The sequence below is a fragment of the Nerophis ophidion genome, linkage group LG17 (genome assembly GCF_033978795.1).
Source record: "Nerophis ophidion isolate RoL-2023_Sa linkage group LG17, RoL_Noph_v1.0, whole genome shotgun sequence".
NCBI lineage: Eukaryota > Metazoa > Chordata > Actinopteri > Syngnathiformes > Syngnathidae > Nerophis > Nerophis ophidion.
Window position 1 is genome coordinate 9608226 of NC_084627.1, and position 22256 is coordinate 9630481.

Genomic DNA, 22256 nt, shown 5'->3' on the forward strand with positions numbered 1-22256 from the left:
TGAAAATGATTAGGAGCATGAATGTCCTGAATGAACTGAATTAGTTGGTGTTGGGATTTTTGAAATGTTGAAGTAGTAACCGTTTTTTTTATTGAAAAATGGTATGACGCAATTTCAGGAAAACCGGGAATTTTTCAAGTTCTTAAACCAACTTGTTTTTTTTTTTGTCCTGACTAAGAGGAATGTTTTGACGGCGGAACGGTTGAAATAGGTTGAAAAATGTGGATGGATGTCATCATGCTATAAAAAGGTAGGAAATAAAGTTAGGCAAAAACATGAATTCCTGGAATTTTGGGAAAAGCGGGATTTAAAAAAAATAATTTTTAGGAGCATGAATGTCCTGAATGAGCTGGATTGGTTGCTGTTGGGATTTTTGAAATGTTGAAGTAGTAACCGTTTTTTAATTGAAAAATGGTATGACGCAATTTCAGGAAAACCGGGAATTTTTCAAGTTCTTAAACCAACTTGTTTTTTTTTTTGTCCTGACTAAGAGGAATGTTTTGACGGCGGAACGGTTGAAAAATGTGAAAGGATGTCATCGCACTAAAAAAGGTTGGAAATAAGGCTAGGAAAAAAACAGGAATTCCTGGAAATTTGGGATTTTTAGGCAAAGTGGGATTTTAAAAAAAATGATTAGGAGCATGAATGTCCTGAATGAGCTGGATTAGTTGGTGTTGGTGTTGTTTAAATCCATCAAGAAATGTTGAAGTAGTAACATTTTTTTAATTGAGAAATTATATAACGGAATGTCGGGAAAACCGGGAATTTTTCAAGTTCTTAAACCAACTTGTTGGTTTGTCCTGAATAAGAAGTATGTTTTAACTTTGGAATGGTTGAAATGGGTTGAAAAATGTCATCGCACTAAAAAAGGTTAGAAATAAGGTTAGAAAAAAATACGGGAATTCCTGGAATTTTGGGGGGAAAAGCGGGATTTCTTTGAAAATGATTAGGAGCATGAATGTCCTGAATTAACTGGATTAGTTGGTGTTGGGATTTTTGAAACCCATCAGGAAATGTTGAAATAGTAACCGTTTTTTAATTGAAAAATGGTATTACGCAATTTCAGGAAAACCGGGAATTTTTCAAGTTCTTAAACCAACTTGTTTTTTTTTTTTGTCCTGACTAAGAGGAATGTTTTGACGGCGGAACGGTTGAAATAGGTAGAAAAATGTAAATGGATGTCATGATGTTATAAAAAGGTAGGAAATAAAGTTAGGAAAAAACATGAATTCCTGGAATTTTGGGAAAAGCGGGATTTAAAAAAAATAATTTTTAGGAGCATGAATGTCCTGAATGAGCTGGATTGGTTGGTGTTGTTTAAATCCATCAAGAAATGTTGAAGTAGTAACATTTTTTTAATTGAGAAATTATATTACGGAATGTCGGGAAAACCGGGAATTTTTCAAGTTCTTAAACCAACTTGTTTTTTTGTCCTGAATGAGAGGAATTTTTTGAGGGTGGAACAGTTGAAAAATGTGAAAGGATGTCATCACACTAAAAAAGGTTGGAAATAAGGTTTGGGGAAAAAAACAGGAATTCTTGGAAATTCGGGATTTTTGGGAAAAGCGGGATTTAAAAAAAAATTATTAGGAGCATGAATGTCCTGAATGAGGTGAATTAGTTGGTGTCGGAATTGTTTAAATCCATCAAGAAATGTTGAAGTAGTAACATTTTTTTAATTGAGAAATTATATTACGGAATGTCGGGAAAACCGGGAAATTTTTCAAGTTCTTAAACCAACTTGTTTGTTTGTCCTGAATAAGAGGTATGTTTTAACTTTGGAATGGTTGAAATGGGTTGAAAAATGTGAAAGGATGTCATCACACTAAAAAAGGTTGGAAATAAAGTTGGGAAAAAATTCCTGGAAATTTGTTGAACGTGTAAAAATGGTTGTTTGAATTTCCAGGATGAGTTGAGTGTGTTGAAGGTGGAATGTTTTGAATCAGTTGAAAAATGTGGAAATTGTGAAAGTTTGAAAAATGGATAATTAATTTTGAATGGAGAAAATGTCCCTAAAAACTAGGAATTTTAGGAAATCTGGGAATTATTTTTTCGAAATTTTGAAGGAGAGCACATAACATGGGTGGATGACTCCAAGAAGGTTCTAGTGAGTGTTGACATGGGTGGATGACTCCAAGAAGGTTCTAGTGAGTGTTTACATGGGTGGATGACTCCAAGAAGGTTCTAGTGAGTGTTGACATGGGTGGATGACTCCAAGAAGGTTCTAGTGAGTGTTGGCATGGGTGGATGACTCCAAGAAGGTTCTAGTGAGTGTTTACATGGGTGGATGACTCCAAGAAGGTTCTAGTGAGTGTTTACATGGGTGGGTGACTCCAAGAAGGTTCTAGTGAGTGTTGACATGGGTGGATGACTCCAAGAAGGTTCTAGTGAGTGTTGACATGGGTGGATGACTCCAAGAAGGTTCTAGTGAGTGTTGACATGGGTGGATGACTCCAAGAAGGTTCTAGTGAGTGTTGACATGGGTGGATGACTCCAAGAAGGTTCTAGTGAGTGTTGACATGGGTGGATGACTCCAAGAAGGTTCTAGTGAGTGTTGACATGGGTGGATGACTCCAAGAAGGTTCTAGTGAGTGTTTACATGGGTGGGTGACTCAAAGAAGGTTCTAGTGAGTGTTGACATGGGTGGATGACTCCAAGAAGGTTCTAGTGAGTGTTGACATGGGTGGATGACTCCAAGAAGGTTCTAGTGAGTGTTTACATAGGTGGATGACTCCAAGAAGGTTCTAGTGAGTGTTGACATGGGTGGATGACTCCAAGAAGGTTCTAGTGAGTGTTTACATGGGTGGATGACTCCAAGAAGGTTCTAGTGAGTGTTTACATGGGTGGATGACTCCAAGAAGGTTCTAGTGCGTGTTGACATGGGTGGATGACTCCAAGAAGGTTCTAGTGAGTGTTGACATGGGTGGATGACTCCAAGAAGGTTCTAGTGAGTGTTGACATGGGTGGATGACTCCAAGAAGGTTCTAGTGAGTGTTGACATGGGTGGATGATTCCAAGAAGGTTCTAGTGAGTGTTGACATGGGTGGATGACTCCAAGAAGGTTTTAGTGAGTGTTGACATGGGTGGATGACTCCAAGAAGGTTCTAGTGAGTGTTGACATGGGTGGATGACTCCAAGAAGGTTCTAGTGAGTGTTGACATGGGTGGATGACTCCAAGAAGGTTCTAGTGAGTGTTGACATGGGTGGATGACTCCAAGAAGGTTCTAGTGAGTGTTGACATGGGTGGATGACTCCAAGAAGGTTCTAGTGAGTGTTTACATGGGTGGGTGACTCAAAGAAGGTTCTAGTGAGTGTTGACATGGGTGGATGACTCCAAGAAGGTTCTAGTGAGTGTTGACATGGGTGGATGACTCCAAGAAGGTTCTAGTGAGTGTTTACATAGGTGGATGACTCCAAGAAGGTTCTAGTGAGTGTTGACATGGGTGGATGACTCCAAGAAGGTTCTAGTGAGTGTTTACATGGGTGGATGACTCCAAGAAGGTTCTAGTGAGTGTTTACATGGGTGGATGACTCCAAGAAGGTTCTAGTGCGTGTTGACATGGGTGGATGACTCCAAGAAGGTTCTAGTGAGTGTTGACATGGGTGGATGACTCCAAGAAGGTTCTAGTGAGTGTTGACATGGGTGGATGACTCCAAGAAGGTTCTAGTGAGTGTTGACATGGGTGGATGATTCCAAGAAGGTTCTAGTGAGTGTTGACATGGGTGGATGACTCCAAGAAGGTTTTAGTGAGTGTTGACATGGGTGGATGACTCCAAGAAGGTTCTAGTGAGTGTTGACATGGGTGGAGGACTCCAAGAAGGTTCTAGTGAGTGTTGACATGGGTGGATGACTCCAAGAAGGTTCTAGTGAGTGTTGACATGGGTGGATGACTCAAAGAAGGTTCTAGTGAGTGTTTACATGGGTGGATGACTCCAAGAAGGTTCTAGTGAGTGTTTACATGGGTGGATGACTCCAAGAAGGTTCTAGTGAGTGTTGACATGGGTGGATGACTCCAAGAAGGTTCTAGTGACTGTTGACATGGGTGGATGACTCCAAGAAGGTTCTAGTGAGTGTTTACATGGGTGGATGACTCCAAGAAGGTTCTAGTGAGTGTTGACATGGGTGGATGACTCCAAGAAGGTTCTAGTGAGTGTTTACATGGGTGGATGACTCCAAGAAGGTTCTAGTGAGTGTTGACATGGGTGGATGACTCCAAGAAGGTTCTAGTGAGTGTTGACATGGGTGGATGACTCCAAGAAGGTTCTAGTGAGTGTTGACATGGGTGGATGACTCCAAGAAGGTTCTAGTGAGTGTTTACATGGGTGGATGACTCCAAGAAGGTTCTAGTGAGTGTTGACATGGGTGGATGACTCCAAGAAGGTTCTAGTGAGTGTTGACATGGGTGGATGACTCCAAGAAGGTTCTAGTGAGTGTTGACATGGGTGGATGACTCCAAGAAGGTTCTAGTGAGTGTTTACATGGGTGGATGACTCCAACAAGGTTCTAGTGAGTGTTGACATGGGTGGATGACTCCAAGAAGGTTCTAGTGAGTGTTTACATGGGTGGATGACTCCAAGAAGGTTCTAGTGAGTGTTTACATGGGTGGATGACTCCAAGAAGGTTCTAATGAGTGTTGACATGGGTGGATGACTCCAAGAAGGTTCTAGTGACTGTTGACATGGGTGGATGACTCCAAGAAGGTTCTAGTGAGTGTTTACATGGGTGGATGACTCCAAGAAGGTTCTAGTGAGTGTTGACATGGGTGGATGACTCCAAGAAGGTTCTAGTGAGTGTTGACATGGGTGGATGACTCCAAGAAGGTTCTAGTGAGTGTTGACATGGGTGGATGACTCCAAGAAGGTTCTAGTGAGTGTTGACATGGGTGGATGACTCCAAGAAGGTTCTAGTGAGTGTTGACATGGGTGGATGACTCCAAGAAGGTTCTAGTGAGTGTTTACATGGGTGGATGACTCCAAGAAGGTTCTAGTGAGTGTTGACATGGGTGGATGACTCCAAGAAGGTTCTAGTGAGTGTTGACATGGGTGGATGACTCCAAGAAGGTTCTAGTGAGTGTTGACATGGGTGGATGACTCCAAGAAGGTTCTAGTGAGTGTTTACATGGGTGGATGACTCCAAGAAGGTTCTAGTGAGTGTTGACATGGGTGGATGACTCCAAGAAGGTTCTAGTGAGTGTTTACATGGGTGGATGACTCCAAGAAGGTTCTAGTGAGTGTTTACATGGGTGGATGACTCCAAGAAGGTTCTAATGAGTGTTGACATGGGTGGATGACTCCAAGAAGGTTCTAGTGACTGTTGACATGGGTGGATGACTCCAAGAAGGTTCTAGTGAGTGTTTACATGGGTGGATGACTCCAAGAAGGTTCTAGTGAGTGTTGACATGGGTGGATGACTCCAAGAAGGTTCTAGTGAGTGTTTACATGGGTGGATGACTCCAAGAAGGTTCTAGTGAGTGTTGACATGGGTGGATGACTCCAAGAAGGTTCTAGTGAGTGTTGACATGGGTGGATGACTCCAAGAAGGTTCTAGTGAGTGTTGACATGGGTGGATGACTCCAAGAAGGTTCTAGTGAGTGTTTACATGGGTGGATGACTCCAAGAAGGTTCTAGTGAGTGTTTACATGGGTGGATGACTCCAAGAAGGTTCTAATGAGTGTTGACATGGGTGGATGACTCCAAGAAGGTTCTAGTGACTGTTGACATGGGTGGATGACTCCAAGAAGGTTCTAGTGAGTGTTTACATGGGTGGATGACTCCAAGAAGGTTCTAGTGAGTGTTGACATGGGTGGATGACTCCAAGAAGGTTCTAGTGAGTGTTTACATGGGTGGATGACTCCAAGAAGGTTCTAGTGAGTGTTGACATGGGTGGATGACTCCAAGAAGGTTCTAGTGAGTGTTTACATGGGTGGATGACTCCAAGAAGGTTCTAGTGAGTGTTGACATGGGTGGATGACTCCAAGAAGATTCTAGTGAGTGTTGACATGGGTGGATGACTCCAAGAAGGTTCTAGTGAGTGTTTACATGGGTGGATGACTCCAAGAAGGTTCTAGTGAGTGTTTACATGGGTGGATGACTCCAAGAAGGTTCTAGTGAGTGTTTACATAGGTGGATGACTCCAAGAAGGTTCCAGTGAGTGTTTACATGGGTGGATGACTCCAAGAAGGTTCTAGTGAGTGTTTACATGGGTGGATGACTCCAAGAAGGTTCTAGTGAGTGTTTACATGGGTGGGTGACTCCAAGAAGGTTCTAGTGAGTGTTTACATGGGTGGGTGACTCCAAGAAGGTTCTAGTGAGTGTTTACATGGGTGGATGACTCCAAGAAGGTTCTAGTGAGTGTTTACATGGGTGGATGACTCCAAGAAGGTTCTAGTGAGTGTTTACATGGGTGGGTGACTCCAAGAAGGTTGTAGTGAGTGTTTACATGGGTGGATGACTCCAAGAAGGTTCTAGTAAGTGTTTACATGGGTGGATGACTCCAAGAAGGTTCTAGTGAGTGTTTACATGGGTGGATGACTCCAAGAAGGTTCTAGTGAGTGTTTACATGGGTGGATGACTCCAAGAAGGTTCTAGTGAGTGTTGACATGGGTGGATGACTCCAAGAAGATTCTAGTGAGTGTTTACATGGGTGGATGACTCCAAGAAGGTTCTAGTGAGTGTTTACATGGGTGGATGACTCCAAGAAGGTTCTAGTGAGTGTTTACATGGGTGGATGACTCCAAGAAGGTTCTAGTGAGTGTTTACATAGGTGGATGACTCCAAGAAGGTTCTAGTGAGTGTTTACATGGGTGGATGACTCCAAGAAGGTTCTAGTGAGTGTTTACATGGGTGGATGACTCCAAGAAGGTTCTAGTGAGTGTTTACATGGGTGGGTGACTCCAAGAAGGTTCTAGTGAGTGTTTACATGGGTGGGTGACTCCAAGAAGGTTCTAGTGAGTGTTTACATGGGTGGATGACTCCAAGAAGGTTCTAGTGAGTGTTTACATGGGTGGATGACTCCAAGAAGGTTCTAGTGAGTGTTTACATGGGTGGGTGACTCCAAGAAGGTTGTAGTGAGTGTTTACATGGGTGGATGACTCCAAGAAGGTTCTAGTGAGTGTTTACATGGGTGGATGACTCCAAGAAGGTTCTAGTGAGTGTTTACATGGGTGGATGACTCCAAGAAGGTTCTAGTGAGTGTTGACATGGGTGGATGACTCCAAGAAGGCCTGCAGGTGTCAGTCATGTGACTGTCAAGTCAACAGTCACAGTTTAGAGAGGAATTACACTTTTTTTTTTTTTAATGTTGCCATTCATTTACAATTTTTATGTGAGACAAGAACATTTTTGTTTCTATTTGTTGTTTTTGTTGTTGTTGTTGTTTTTTCAAACCTTTGTTTGTTGGATTTGAGACATATACAGTCCAGAAATACAATTTAACACATGTCAAATGTTCTTTTTTTTACATTTTTATTTGCTTTCCTTTTTCTAAAGATCTGTTTGTAAGAGTTAGGTGATTGGAATATATATATATATATATATATATATATATATATATATATATATATATATATATATGTATATATGTATATATATATATGTAGGTGTGGGCAAAATCACAAGACTACTTCATCTCTACAGAACTGTTTCATGAGGGGTTCCCTCAATCATCAGGAGATTTTAATGGAAGCATTCACATACAATGGTTTCTATAGGGCACAGAGTGGGTGGGTACAGGCAGGCGTAGGGGCGTGGTGATTGGCTCATGTGTTACCTAGGAGGTGTTTCCGTCTGTGGCGGCATGTTGATATGATTTCACTGCGCTTGTTGAGGGATGACAGATCTGGATGATGTATAATAAACAGTTTCTCTTTCAAGCATAGGTTGCATCTTTTATTACCACTGTTGTAAGGTGTGCTGGATGCAAGAATTTGCCATGTTATTGAATATTCAACATTATTGTCTCTGAGGTTCCAAATGTGCTTGCTGAGTTCTGTAGAATTCCACAAAGTCTGGTTTCTAAAGGAGGCCTTATGATTATTCCATCTGGTTTTAAACGCTCCTTCGGTTAATCCTACGTACGTGTCGGATGTGTTAATGTCCTTGCGTGTTTCCTTTGCTTGGTAAACGACTGATGTTTGTAAGCACCCTCCGTTGAGAGGGCAATCAGGTTTCTTGCGACAGTTACATTCCTTATTGGTTTCAGAGTCGTTTAGTCTGGGGGTAGGCAGTCCTTTTGCGATTGCTTTGTTGTGATTTGAAATGATTTGTTGCATGTTATTCATACAGCTGTAGCTCAATTTAATGTTGTTCTTGTTGGGTATTGCCTTTGAGGAAGTGTTTGTCGATCAGAGTGAGGAACTTGTGGCCGATATTGGTTGAGACGTTTTTGCTGAATGGGGGGTTGTACCAAATGATGTTTCGTTTTCTGCTCTTTTTCGGTTGGTTTCCTAGCGTGGGTTCATAGGTGAGGGTGAAGTTGTATCCGCTTTCATCAAGTGCTTTCTGGTACGGGGGGGTTGCTTGGTCGAATTCAGCTTTGCTAGATGACAGCATCGATGGCCTGTTATTAATTCCGGTAGGTATTCTTTTCATGGTGGTGGGTGGGTGGTTGCTGTCATGGTGCACGTATTGGAGTGTTGTGTTGGGTTTCGTGAATGGTTGGTAGCTGTTATTTCTCAGGTTGAAAGTGAGAACCTCGATCAGAATGAGGAACTTGTGGCCGATATTGGTTGAGACGTTTTTGCTGAATGGGGGGTTGTACCAGATGATGTTGTTTCGTTTCCTGCTCTTTTTTGGTTGGTTTCCTGGCGTGGGTTCATAGGTGAGGGTGAAGTTGTATCCACTTTCATCAAGTGCTTTCTGGTACGGGGGGGTTGCTTGGTCGAATTCAGCTTTGCTAGATGACAGCTTCGATAGTCTTTTATTAATTCCGGTAGGTATTATTTTCGTGGTGGTGGGTGGGTGGTTGCTGTCATGGTGCACGTATTGGAGTGTTGTGTTGGGTTTCGTGAATGGTTGGTAGCTGTTATTTCTCAGGTTGAAAGTGAGAACCTCGATCAGAGTGAGGAACTTGTGGCCGATATTGGTTGAGACGTTTTTGCTGAATGGGGGGTTGTACCAGATGATGTTGTTTCGTTTCCTGCTCTTTTTTGGTTGGTTTCCTGGCGTGGGTTCATAGGTGAGGGTGAAGTTGTATCCGCTTTCATCAAGTGCTTTCTGGTACAAATTAATAGAATAAATGTATATATTTTTTTTATTACACACACATACAACATACCTATACATATACTGTATATGTATACATATATGTATATATATATGTATGTGTGTGTAATTTGAAAATTATATTTTTTTTTTTATTACACACACACAAGCACACATATATACCCATAACGTATAACGTCACGATTCTTTATTGTCTTAATTTGTTGTTGTTGTTGTTGTTGTTCCTGATCACTCACAGACTAAGATACAGAAAAGAACGGGCAATAGAAGAAAAAAAAATTGTTCCACCTGTTCTTTTAAATCCCATTTTTTCGATTTTCCAAAACATCAATATAATCTGATAATGGATCACGTCTGTTTTCAGTTTTTGGTTTTTGGTGGAATATGTTGAAGGTAGAAAAGGGTTTAATCGGTTGAAAAATAAAAATGTGGAAATGGTGGAAGTTTGAAAAATAGCCAATTCATTTTGAATGGGAACATTTTGGGGAATTTGTCAAGGAAAAACCCGTAATTCTCAAATAAGCTGAACAGTTTGAATTTGGAGCGGTTTGAATCGGGTGAAAAATGTGGAAGGTAGAGCGCGCCAAAGTCTGGAGAAGAAGAAGAAGATGTGTGAATGCTTTGGAAAATTCACACAATAAAAAAAAACATTTTGTTCCAAACAATAGTTGGCAGGAAGTCAGTGTGCAGGTATTTCCTGTCACTGCTGTTCAAATGTTGGTGATGTCATCACTTGTACTTCTTTGCAGGGTCTGGGCACCGCTCTGGCCTCCTCGGGGGTCCCGCCCGAGCGGGCCGGACTGTACAAGCTGGAGGTGGACCTGCGCCGAGGACACAACCTGGCGGTCCGCGACAGGAGAGGTAGACCCTTCACGCCGGTTCTGTTGTGGTCTCGGAGGGTTCTAGAAGGTTCTACTTGCAGGCAGCAGCGACCCGTACGTCAAGTTGAAGATAGCGGGCAAGGAGGTGTTCCGCAGCAGGACCGTCCACAAGAACCTGAACCCGGTGTGGGAGGAGAAGACCACGGTGCTGGTGGACGACCTGAGTGAGCCCCTCTACGTCAAGGTGGGCACACCTGCAGGTGGAACTGAAGCCAGAAGAAAAATCATGAGAGCTGAGGTGTTCACCTGCAGGGTCGTTAAATAGTTACTTCTCTATTATTCTATTCATCTTAGCATTTAACATAGTTAGCCATTGGCTCTGTAGCTGCCCGCTAGCGATTAGCATTATAGTTGTTAGCTAGCTAATAGAGCTTTAGTTGCCAACTAGCGATTGGCCCTCTAGTTGTGAGCTTTTGAATAGTGTGTCTGTTGCGGGCTAGCCATTAGTGCTGTAGTTGTGAGCTTGCGTTTAGCCCTATAGTTACCAGCTAGCAGTTAGCATTGTAGTTCTCAGCTAGCAAATAGCACTCTAGCTGCCAGCCAGCGATTAGGACTCTAGTTGCTAGATAGTGATTAGTGAACCAGTTGCCAGCTAGCGATTAGTGCTGTAGTTGTAAGCTAACGATTAGCACTATAGTTACCAGCTAGCAATTAGTGTTTTAGTCGTCAGCTAGCGAATAGCGCTCTAGTTGCCAGCTAGGGATTAGGACTTAACTTGCTAGTTTGCGATTAGCCCTCTAGTTGCTAGCTAGTAATTAGTACACTAATTGCTAGCTAGCGATAAGTGCTATAATTGTGACACAGCAATTAACATTTTAGTTACTGGTTAGCGATTAGTGCTTTAGTCGCCTACGAACGATTAACCCTCTAGTTGGTAGCTAGTGATTAGTGCACCAGTTGCCAGCTAGCGATTAGTGCTGTAGTTGTGAGCCAGTGATTAGTACTATAGTTACCAGCTAGCGATTAGTGCTTTAGTTGTCAGCTAACTATTAGGACTCTAGTTGATAGGCTGCGGTTAGCTCTGTAGTTGCTAGCTAGTGATTGGTGCGCCACTTGCCAGCTAGTGATTAGTGCTGTAGTTGTAAGCTAGCGCTTAGCACTATAGTTACCAGCTAGCAATTAGTGCTTTAGTGGTCAGCTAGCGAATAGCGCTCTAGTTGCCAGCTAGGGATTAGGACTCTACTTGCTAGTTTGCGATTAGCTCTCTAGTTTCTAGCTAGTGATTAGTACACCAATTGCTAGCTAGCGATTAGTGCTGTAGTTGTGACACAGCAATTAACATTTTAGTTACTGGCTAGTGATTAGTGCTTTAGTCGCCAGCTAACGATTAACTCTCTCGTTGGTAGCTAGTGATTAGTGCACCAGTTGCCAGCTAGCAATTAGTGCTGTAGTTGTGAGCCAGTAATTAGTACTATAGTTACCAGCTAGAGATTAGTGCTTTAGTTGTCAGCTAACTATTAGGACTCTAGTGGCTAGCTTGCAGTTAGCTCTCTAGTTGCTAGCTAGTGATTGGTGCACCAGTTGCCAGCTAGCGATTAGTGCTGTAGTTGTAAGCTAGCGATTATCACTATAGTTACCAGCTAGCAATTAGTGCTTTAGTCGTCAGCTAGCGAATAGCGCTGTAGTTGCCAGCTAGGGATTAGGACTTAACTTGCTAGTTTGCGATTAGCTCTCTAGTTGCTAGCTAGTGATTAGTACACTAATTGCTAGCTAGAGATTAGTACTATAGTTGTGACACAGCAATTAACATTTTAGTTACTGGCTAGTGATTAGTGCTTTAGTCGCCAGCTAACGATTAGCTCTCTAAATGCTAGGTAGTGATTAGTGTACCAGTTGCCAGCTAGCAATTAGTTCTGTAGTTGTGAGCCATTGATTAGTACTATAGTTACCAGCTAGCGATTAGTGCTGTAGTTGTGAGCCAGTGATTAGTACTATAGTTACCAGCTAGCGATTAGTGCTTTAGTTGTCAGCTAACTATTAGGACTCTAGTGGCTAGGTTGCGGTTAGCTCTCTAGTTGTTAGCTAGTGATTGTTGCACCAGTTGCCAGCTAGCGATTAGTGCTTTAGTCGTCAGCTAGCGAATAGCGCTCTAGTTGCCAGCTAGGGATTAGGACTTAACTTGCTAGTTTGCGATTAGCACTCTAGTTGCTAGCTAGTGATTAGTACACTAATTGCTAGCTAGAGATTAGTGCTATAGTTGTGCCACAGCAATTAACATTTTAGTTACTGGCTAGTGATTAGTGCTTTAGTCGCCAGCTAACGATTAGCTCTCTAAATGCTAGGTAGTGATTAGTGTACCAGTTGCCAGCTAGCAATTAGTGCTGTAGTTGTGAGCCAGTGATTAGTACTATAGTTACCACCTAGCGATTAGTGCTTTAGTTGTCAGCTAACTATTAGGACTCAGTTGATAGGCTGCGGTTAGCTCTGTAGTTGCTAGCTAGTGATTGGTGTGCCAGTTGCCAGCTAGCGATTAGCAGTAGTGGTAAACTAGCGATTAGCAGTGTAGTTACCAGCTAGCAATTGGTGCTTTAGTCGTCAGCTAGCGAATAGCGCTCTTGTTGCCAGCTAGGGATTAGGGTTCTACTTCCTATTTTGTGATTAGCTCTTTAGTTGCTAGCTAGTGATTAGTACACCAATTGCTAGCTAACGATTCGTGCTGTAGTTGCCAGCTAACAATTAGGACTCTAGTTGCTAGCTTGCAGTTAGCTCTCTAGTTGTTAGCTAGTGATTAGTGCACCAGTTGCCAGCTAGCAATAGTGCTGTAGTTGTGAGCCAGCGATTATTACAATAGTTACCAGCTAGCGATTAGCGCTCTAGTTGCCAGCTAGTGATTAGGACTCTAGTTGCTAGATTGCAGTTAGCTCTCTAGTTGCTAGCTAGTGGTAAATGCACCAGATGCCAGCTAGCAATAGTGCTGTAGTTTTGAGCCAGCGATTAGCACTATAGTTACCATAAGTGATTAGTACTTTAGTTGTCAGCTAGCGAAAAGCGCTTTATTTGCCAGGTAGCGATTAAGACTTTAGTGATTTGCTCGCGATTAGCTCTCTAGTTGATAGATAGTGATTAGCGCTCTAGTTACCGATTAGTGCTTTAGTTGTTAGCTGGTGAATAGCACGTCTGTTGCTATTTTGCGATTAGTGCGTCAGTTACCAGCAAGTGATTAGTGCTTTAGTTGTGAGCTAGTGATTAGCACTATAGTTGCAAACTAGCTATTTGCGCACTATAGTTGCAGCTAGCAATTTGCACACGAGAGGCCAGATAGCTAATAAAGACATGATAGCGTTTGAATATCTTGGTATTGCACAATAACAAGATACCTTCAGGTCCAGTTTGATGTGGACTGTGACTGCAAACAGGTCTTCTAAGGTTTTGGTTCCGGTGCAGGTCTTCGACTATGACTTTGGACTGCAGGACGACTTCATGGGCTCGGCTCAAGTCCAACTGGACTCTCTGGAGCTGCAGAGGTACAATACTGTGGTCTCTGCAGGTTTTTTTTAAAGCACCAGGACTCGAGTTCAGCATTGTCCTTTTTTTGGACCAGGACCACACCTCTGACGCTGGTCCTGAAGGATCCGCTGCACCCGGACGAGTACCTGGGCACGCTGGACCTGGCCGTCACGCTGACGCCTAAAGACAGTCCGCTGGAGGAGCGGCGAGACTCCATGGTACGCTTCTGGATGACATCATCACACGTGCACACACACTAATTGTTGATGACATCATCACACGTGCACACACACTAATTGTTGATGACATCATCACACGTGCACACACACTAATTGTTGATGACATCATCACACATGCACACACACTAATTGTTGATGACATCATCACACGTGCACCCACACTAATTGTTGATGACATCATCACACGTGCACACACACTAATTGTTGATGACATCATCACACGCGCACACACACTAATTGTTGATGACATCATCACACGTGCACACACACTAATTGTTGATGACATCATCACACGTGCACCCACACTAATTGTTGATGACATCATCACACGTGCACGCACACACACACTAATGATTGTTGATGACATCATCACACGTGCACACACACTAATTGTTGATGACATCATCACATGTGCACACACACTAATTGTTGATGACATCATCACACGTGCACGCACACACACACTAATGATTGTTGATGACATCATCACGCGTGCACACACACTATTTGTTGATGACATCATCACACGTGCACACACACTAATTGTTGACATCATCACACGTGCACACACACACTAATGATTGTTGATGACATCATCACACGTGCACACACACTAATGATTGTTGATGACATCATCACACGTGCACACACACACTAATGATTGCTGATGACATCATCACACATGCACACACACGCACTGATTGCTGATGACATCATCACCTGTGCAAACACACACTAATGATTGTTGATGACATCATCACCCGTGCACACACACACTAATGATTGTTGATGACATCGTCACACGTGCACACACACACACACATGATTGTTGATGACATCATCACCCGTGCACACACACACTAATGATTGTTGATGACATCATCACACGTGCACACACACACACACATGATTGTTGATGACATCATCACACGTGCACACACACTGATGATTGCTGATGACATCATCACCCGTGCACACACACACTAATGATTGTTGATGACATCATCACCCGTGCACACACACACACACACACTGATGATTGTTGATGACATCATCACCCGTGCACACACACACACACACACAAATGATTGTTGATGCCATCATCACCAGTGCACACACACACACTAATGATTGTTGATGACATCATCACCCATGCACACACACACACTAATGATTGTTGATGACATCATCACCCGTGCACACACACACTAATGATTGTTGATGACATCATCACATGTGCACACACACTAATGATTGTTGATGACATCATCACACGTGCACACACACACTAATGATTGCTGATGACATCATCACACATGCACACACACACACTGATTGCTGATGACATCATCACCTGTGCAAACACACACTAATAATTGTTGATGACATCATCACCCGTGCACACACACACTAATGATTGCTGATGACATCATCACACATGCACACACACACACTGATTGCTGATGACATCATCACCTGTGCAAACACACACTAATAATTGTTGATGACATCATCACCCGTGCACACACACACTAATGATTGTTGATGACATCATCACACGCACACACACACACACACATGATTGTTGATGACATCATCACACGTGCACACACACACTGATGATTGCTGATGACATTATCACCCGTGCACACACACACTAATGATTGTTGATGACATCATCACCCATGCACACACACACACACACACACACACAAATGATTGTTGATGCCATCATCACCCGTGCACACACACACACTAATGATTGTTGATGACATCATCACCCATGCACACACACACACTAATGATTGTTGATGACATCATCACACGTGCACACACACACACATGATTGTTGATGACATCATCACCCGTGCACACACACACTAATGATTGTTGATGACATCATCACCCGTGCACACACACACTAATGATTGTTGATGACATCATCACCCGTGCACACACACACACATGATTGTTGATTACATCATCACACATGCACACACACACACACACTAATGATTGTTGATGACATCATCACCCGTGCACACACACACACTAATGATTGCTGATGACAACATCATCCGTGCACACACACTAATGATTGTTGATGACATCATCACCCGTGCACACACACACACTAATGATTGCTGATGACAACATCATCCGTGCACACACACACTAATGATTGTTGATGACATCATCACCCATGCACACACACACACACACACACACACAAATGATTGTTGATGCCATCATCACCCGTGCACACACACACACTAATGATTGTTGATGACATCATCACCCATGCACACACACACACTAATGATTGTTGATGACATCATCACACGTGCACACACACACACATGATTGTTGATGACATCATCACCCGTGCACACACACACTAATGATTGTTGATGACATCATCACCCGTGCACACACACACTAATGATTGTTGATGACATCATCACCCGTGCACACACACACACATGATTGTTGATTACATCATCACACATGCACACACACACACACACTAATGATTGTTGATGACATCATCACCCGTGCACACACACACACTAATGATTGCTGATGACAACATCATCCGTGCACACACACTAATGATTGTTGATGACATCATCACCCGTGCACACACACACACTAATGATTGCTGATGACAACATCACCCGTGCACACACACACACTAATGATTGTTGATGACATCATCACCCGTGCACACACACACACTAATGATTGCTGATGACAACATCATCCGTGCACACACACACTAATGATTGTTGATGACAACATCATCCGTGCACACACACACTAATGATTGTTGATGACATCATCACCCGTGCACACACACACTAATGATTGCTGATGACAACATCACCCGTGCACACACACACTAATGATTGTTGATGACATCATCACCCGTACACACACACACACACTAATGAATCTTTGCTATCCACAGTGTGACACCGGTCGTTTCAGACCTTTTGTTTACAAAGTAAGTTCAGTGCTGACTTCCTGTTTACAGGCTAGCCACTTCCTGTTTAGCATTAGCACACAGGCTAACCATGCTAATCTTCTAGTTTTACTTTAGTTAATTTTAGCGCCCCCTGGTGGTCTGTGAGTCCCTCAGCCCAAACTCATCAAACCTTCTCCTAAAGTTCCTAAACCTTTCCGTCCGGAATCCAACAATCTCTTCTGATTGGCCGCAGCCAAAGAAAGCTCATTTGCATAAAGTTCCTACAGCTTTGATGAGGTCTGGGCTAGGAGTGTCGCCCTCTAGTGGTCCGTAAATAACTGATGTTGACGTATGTTCAGACCATGCTGCTCAGGAGGTCCTGGAAGAGATCCACCAAGGTTTGTCCACCAGTTCCTCACTCTTCATCATCATCATTTTTTTTATTTTTGTTATTATCATCTCTTCAGAATTTGGTTTTGATCCAAAAGTTCCCACAGCATTTGTTTCATCTTAAAGTTCCTCACCCATAATTGTACATGTTTTAATGACTAATAACTAGGGGCGTCCTGCTGATACCACGCCAATATTGCAGCTTTGAGCACTTATGATACCATCCATCCATTTTCCACCGCTTGTCCCTTTCGGGGTCACTGGAGTCTATTGAATAGTTGAATCACTTTGAAACATAGACAACATGACTGCAAGATATTTGTTATTTCATGCTACAAATCACAAATTCAGATAAAGGATGTGAACATAATTACTGTAGTGACTCAATAACATAGTTACTGAAGCAAAGCAATGTGTAAATAATGTCAATAATTAGATGCACCATCTGTGGCTGTGAAGTGAACACTAGTAAGGTTGTAAATACTGTATAGAGTAGGCTAACCCATGTGGTTCCTGTGGATGTGAACACAAATTGTAATTACTGTAGTGACTAAATAACATAGTGACTGAAACAAAGTAACGTGTAAATAATGTCAATAATTAGATGCACCATCTGTGGCTGTGAAGTGAACACTAGTAAGGTTGTAAATACTGTATAGAGTAGGCTAACCCATGTGGTTCCTGTGGATGTGAACACAATTACTGTAGTGACTAAATAACATGGTGACTAAAACATAAATTCATTTGGATGAATGAGGAATGTATTAATGTCAACTCTGTTGATCATTGGTCAATTCTTTAAACACTAACACATCTTTAAATGGTGCTTTTTTTTTTGCTAATATTTGCCAGGAAGGTTCATGTCAGAGCAATCAAAGCAAAAATGACAAATTAATGTGTGAATGAAGCAAAGTAATGTGTAAATAATGTCAATAACTAGATGAACCATCTGTGGCTGTGAAGTGAACACTAGTAAGGTTGGAAATACTGTATGGAGCAGGCTAACCCATGTGGTTCCTGTGGATGTGTACACAAGTTGTAATTTTTGTAGTGACTAAATAACATAGTGACTGAAACAAAGTAACGTGTAAATAATGTCAATAATGTCAATAATTAGATGCACCGTTGTGACTGTGAAGTGAACACTAGTAAGGTTGTAAATACTGTATAGAGTAGGCTAACCCATGTGGTTCCTGTGGATGTGAACACAATTACTTTAGTGACTAAATAACATACTGACTAAAACATAAATTCATTTGGATGAATGAGAAATGTATTAATGTCAACTCTGTTATTTGTCAATTCTTTAAACACTAACACATCTTTAAATTGTGCTTTTTTTGCAATTTTTTGCCAGGAAGGTTCATGTCAGAGCCATCAAAGCAAAAATGACAAATTAATGTGTGAATGAAGCAAAGTAATGTGTAAATAATGTCAATAAATAGATGAACCATCTGTGGCTGTGAAGTGAACACTAGCAAGGCTGTAAATACTGTATTGAGTAGGCTAACCCATGTGGTTCCTGTGGATGTGAACATAATTACTGTAGTGACTCAATAACATAGTAACTGAAACAAAGTAATGTGTAGATAATGTCAATAATTAGATGCACCATCTGTGGCTGTGAAGTGAACACTAGTAATTTTGTAAATACTGTATAGAGTAGGCTAACCCATGTGGTTCCTGTGGATGTGAACACAAATTGTAATTACTGTAGTGACTAAATAACATAGTGACTGAAACAAAGTAACGTGTAAATAATGTCAATAATTAGATGCACCATCTGTGGCTGTGAAGTGAACACTAGTAAGGCTGTAAATACTGTATTGAGTAGGCTAACCCATGTGGTTCCTGTGGATGTGAACATAATTACTGTAGTGACTCAATAACATAGTTACTGAAACAAAGTAATGTGTAGATAATGTCAATAGTTAGATGCACCATCTGTGGCTGTGAAGTGAACACTAGTAAGGTTGTAAATACTGTATAGAGTAGGCTAACCCATGTGGTTCCTGTGGATGTGAACACAAATTGTAATTACTGTAGTGACTAAATAACATAGTGACTGAAACAAAGTAACGTGTAAATAATGTCAATAATTAGATGCACCATCTGTGGCTGTGAAGTGAACACTAGTAAGGTTGTAAATACTGTATAGAGTAGGCTAACCCATGTGGTTCCTGTGGATGTGAACACAAATTGTAATTACTGTAGTGACTAAATAACATAGTGACTGAAACAAAGTAATGTGTAGATAATGTCAATAATTAGATGCACCATCTGTGGCTGTGAAGTGAACACTAGTAAGGTTGTAAATACTGTATAGAGTAGGCTAACCCATGTGGTTCCTATGGATGTGAACACAAATTGTAATTACTGTAGTGACTAAATAACATAGTGACTGAAACAAAGTAACGTGTAAATAACGTCAATAATTAGATGCACCATCTGTGGCTGTGAAGTGAACAATATTAAGGTTTTAAATACTGTATAGAGTAGGCTAACCCATGTGGTTCCTGTGGATGTGAACACAATTACTGTAGTGACTAAATAACATGGTGACTAAAACATAAATTCATTTGGATGAATGAGGAATGTATTAATGTCAACTCTGTTGATCATTGGTCAATTCTTTAAATGGTGCTTTTTTTTTTGCTAATATTTGCCAGGAAGGTTCATGTCAGAGCAATCAAAGCAAAAATGACAAATTAATGTGTGAATGAAGCAAAGTAATGTGTAAATAATGTCAATAACTAAATGAACCATCTGTGGCTGTGAAGTGAACACTAGTAAGGCTGTAAATACTGTATAGAGTAGGCTAACCCATGTGGTTCCTGTGGATGTGAACATCATTACTGTAGTGACTCAATAACATAGTTACTGAAACAAAGTAATGTGTAAATAATGTCAATAATTAGATGCACCATTGTGGCTGTGAAGTGAACACTAGTAAGGTTGTAAATACTGTATAGAGTAGGCTAACCCATGTGGTTCCTGTGGATGTGAACATCATTACTGTAGTGACTCAATAACATAGTTACTGAAACAAAGTAATGTGTAAATAATGTCAATAACTAGATGAACCATCTGTGGCTGTGAAGTGAACACTAGTAAGGTTGTAAATACTGTATAGAGTAGGCTAACCCATGTGGTTCCTGTGGATGTGAACATTTTTGGTATCAATCCACACATCAATAGGCTGTAGACGATTAAACACGCTGCAGGACTACTTTTATCACAGATTTTACTTTAGTAGCAAGCAGGATATCATCTGATACTTGTTGTATCGGACCAATATTAATATCGTATCGTATCCCCCCTAATTAATTCATCTGATGATTAATATGTTTTTATCACATGCTTGGATCAATGCATTGTTAGCATGAATCATACTGTGTGTGTGTGTGTGTGCGTGTGTGTGTGTGTGTGTGTGTGTTCGTGTGTGTGTGTGTGTGTGTGTGTGTTCGTGTGTGCGTTTGCTTGTATGCGTGCGTGTGTGTGTGTGTGTGTGCAAATGTGCATATGTGTGTGTGCATGTGAGTGTGTGTGTGTTTGTGTGTGCGTGTGCTTGTATGCGTGTGTGTGTGTGTGTACGTGTGTGAGTGTACGTGTGCATATGTACATGTGTGTGTGTGTGTGTGTGTGTGTGTGACTGTGTGTGTGTTTGTGTGTGCGTGTGCTTGTATGCGTGTGTGCATGTGCGTGCGTGTGTGTGTACGTGTGTGTATGCGTGTGCGTGTGTGTGTGTGTGTGCATACGTGTGTGTGTACACGTGTGTGTGTGCGCATGTGTGTGTGTGTGCGTGCATGCTTGTGTGTGTGTAATGTGTGTGTGTGCGTGTGTGTATCCGCATGTGTGTGTGTGTGTGTCTGTGTGTGCGTGCGTGTGTGTGTGTGCGTGTGTGTCTGTGCGTGTGTGTGTGTGTGTGTGTGTGTGTGTGTGTGTGTGTGTGTGTGTGTGTGTGTGTGTGTGTGTGTGCCAGCAACAGCAGTCGTTGCGTCTCTCTGAGCTCCATCGCAAGGGTCAGCTGTGGCGAGGCATCGTCAGCATCGCTCTCATCGAGGGTCGGGACCTGGTGCCCATGGACCCAAACGGACTGAGCGACCCGTTCGTGAAGTTCCGCCTGGGCCAGCAGAAGTACCGCAGCAAGGTGGGTCACACCTGTGGATGATGTCACAGGTGTGTGTACTCTGTGGTGTGTTTGTGTCGGTGCAGACGGTGCCCAAGACGCTGAGTCCACAGTGGCGGGAGCAGTTTGATCTGCACGTGTTCGAGGAGAGCGGCGGCGTGCTGGAGGTCAGCGTGTGGGACTACGATACCGCACGCAGGGACGACTTCATCGGGCGGCAAGTCCAACCTCTGTGGTCCTGATTGGACCTGAAAGTCCCTCCAGCTCATAAATGTGTTGTGTAGATGCCAGCTGGACCTGTCCTCGCTGGAGAAAGAAAGAACTCACCTGCTGGAGCTGGCCCTGGAGGAGTCCCGGGGCCACCTGGTGCTGCTGGTCACGCTGACGGCCTCCACGCACATCTCCATCGCCGACCTCGCCGTCACGCCACTGGACGACCCGCAGGAGCGCGGACAGATCCTCCAGCGATACGTGAGCGGCGGGGCCGTGGTCAGGAAGGAGGCTCGCCGTCTAAGCGCTAAGCGTCCTTTCCCCCCCTGCAGGGGGCGCTGAAGTCCTTCTCCAACATGAAGGACGTGGGCATCGTGCAGGTCAAGGTGCTGCGAGCCGAGGACCTCATGGCCGCAGACATGACCGGTGATTAAGGACACAATCCCCCCCGTGTTGACCCCGCTTATGTCTCACAAATGTTCGACGGCAGGGAAGAGCGACCCCTTCTGTGTCCTGGAGCTCAACAACGACCGGCTGCAGACTCACACCGTCTACAAGAACCTCAACCCCGAGTGGAACAAAGTCTTCACCTTGTGAGGATTCTCCTCCAGACACGCTCTGGCTCTGTGTGTGTGCGTGTGTGTGTGTGTGTGTGTGTGTGTGTGTATGAGTGTTAATGTTGTGTGCGTGTGTGAGTGTGCGTGCGTATTAATGCGTGTGTGTCTGTGTGTGTGCGTATGTGTGTGAGTGTAAATGTGTGTGTGTGTGTA

General features: G+C 42.7%; 1 protein-coding gene across 2 annotated transcripts in view; it reads left to right on the top strand.

Annotated features, from left to right (window-relative positions):
* LOC133535999 (multiple C2 and transmembrane domain-containing protein 1-like) overlaps positions 1 to 22256 on the top strand; it is a 68484-nt gene that overhangs the window by 28594 nt on the left and 17634 nt on the right. Inside the window, exons 2-12 of one of the 2 annotated variants that reach the window (XM_061876133.1) lie at positions 9972 to 10083; positions 10145 to 10287; positions 13488 to 13567; positions 13645 to 13768; positions 16761 to 16796; positions 17117 to 17155; positions 21130 to 21297; positions 21363 to 21493; positions 21561 to 21747; positions 21819 to 21912; positions 21977 to 22079. In XM_061876133.1, the coding sequence (XP_061732117.1) occupies positions 9972 to 10083; positions 10145 to 10287; positions 13488 to 13567; positions 13645 to 13768; positions 16761 to 16796; positions 17117 to 17155; positions 21130 to 21297; positions 21363 to 21493; positions 21561 to 21747; positions 21819 to 21912; positions 21977 to 22079 (1217 nt within the window). The remainder of the gene's footprint in view (positions 1 to 9971; positions 10084 to 10144; positions 10288 to 13487; positions 13568 to 13644; positions 13769 to 16760; positions 16797 to 17116; positions 17156 to 21129; positions 21298 to 21362; positions 21494 to 21560; positions 21748 to 21818; positions 21913 to 21976; positions 22080 to 22256) is intronic. The other variant, XM_061876134.1, reaches the window with a different exon arrangement.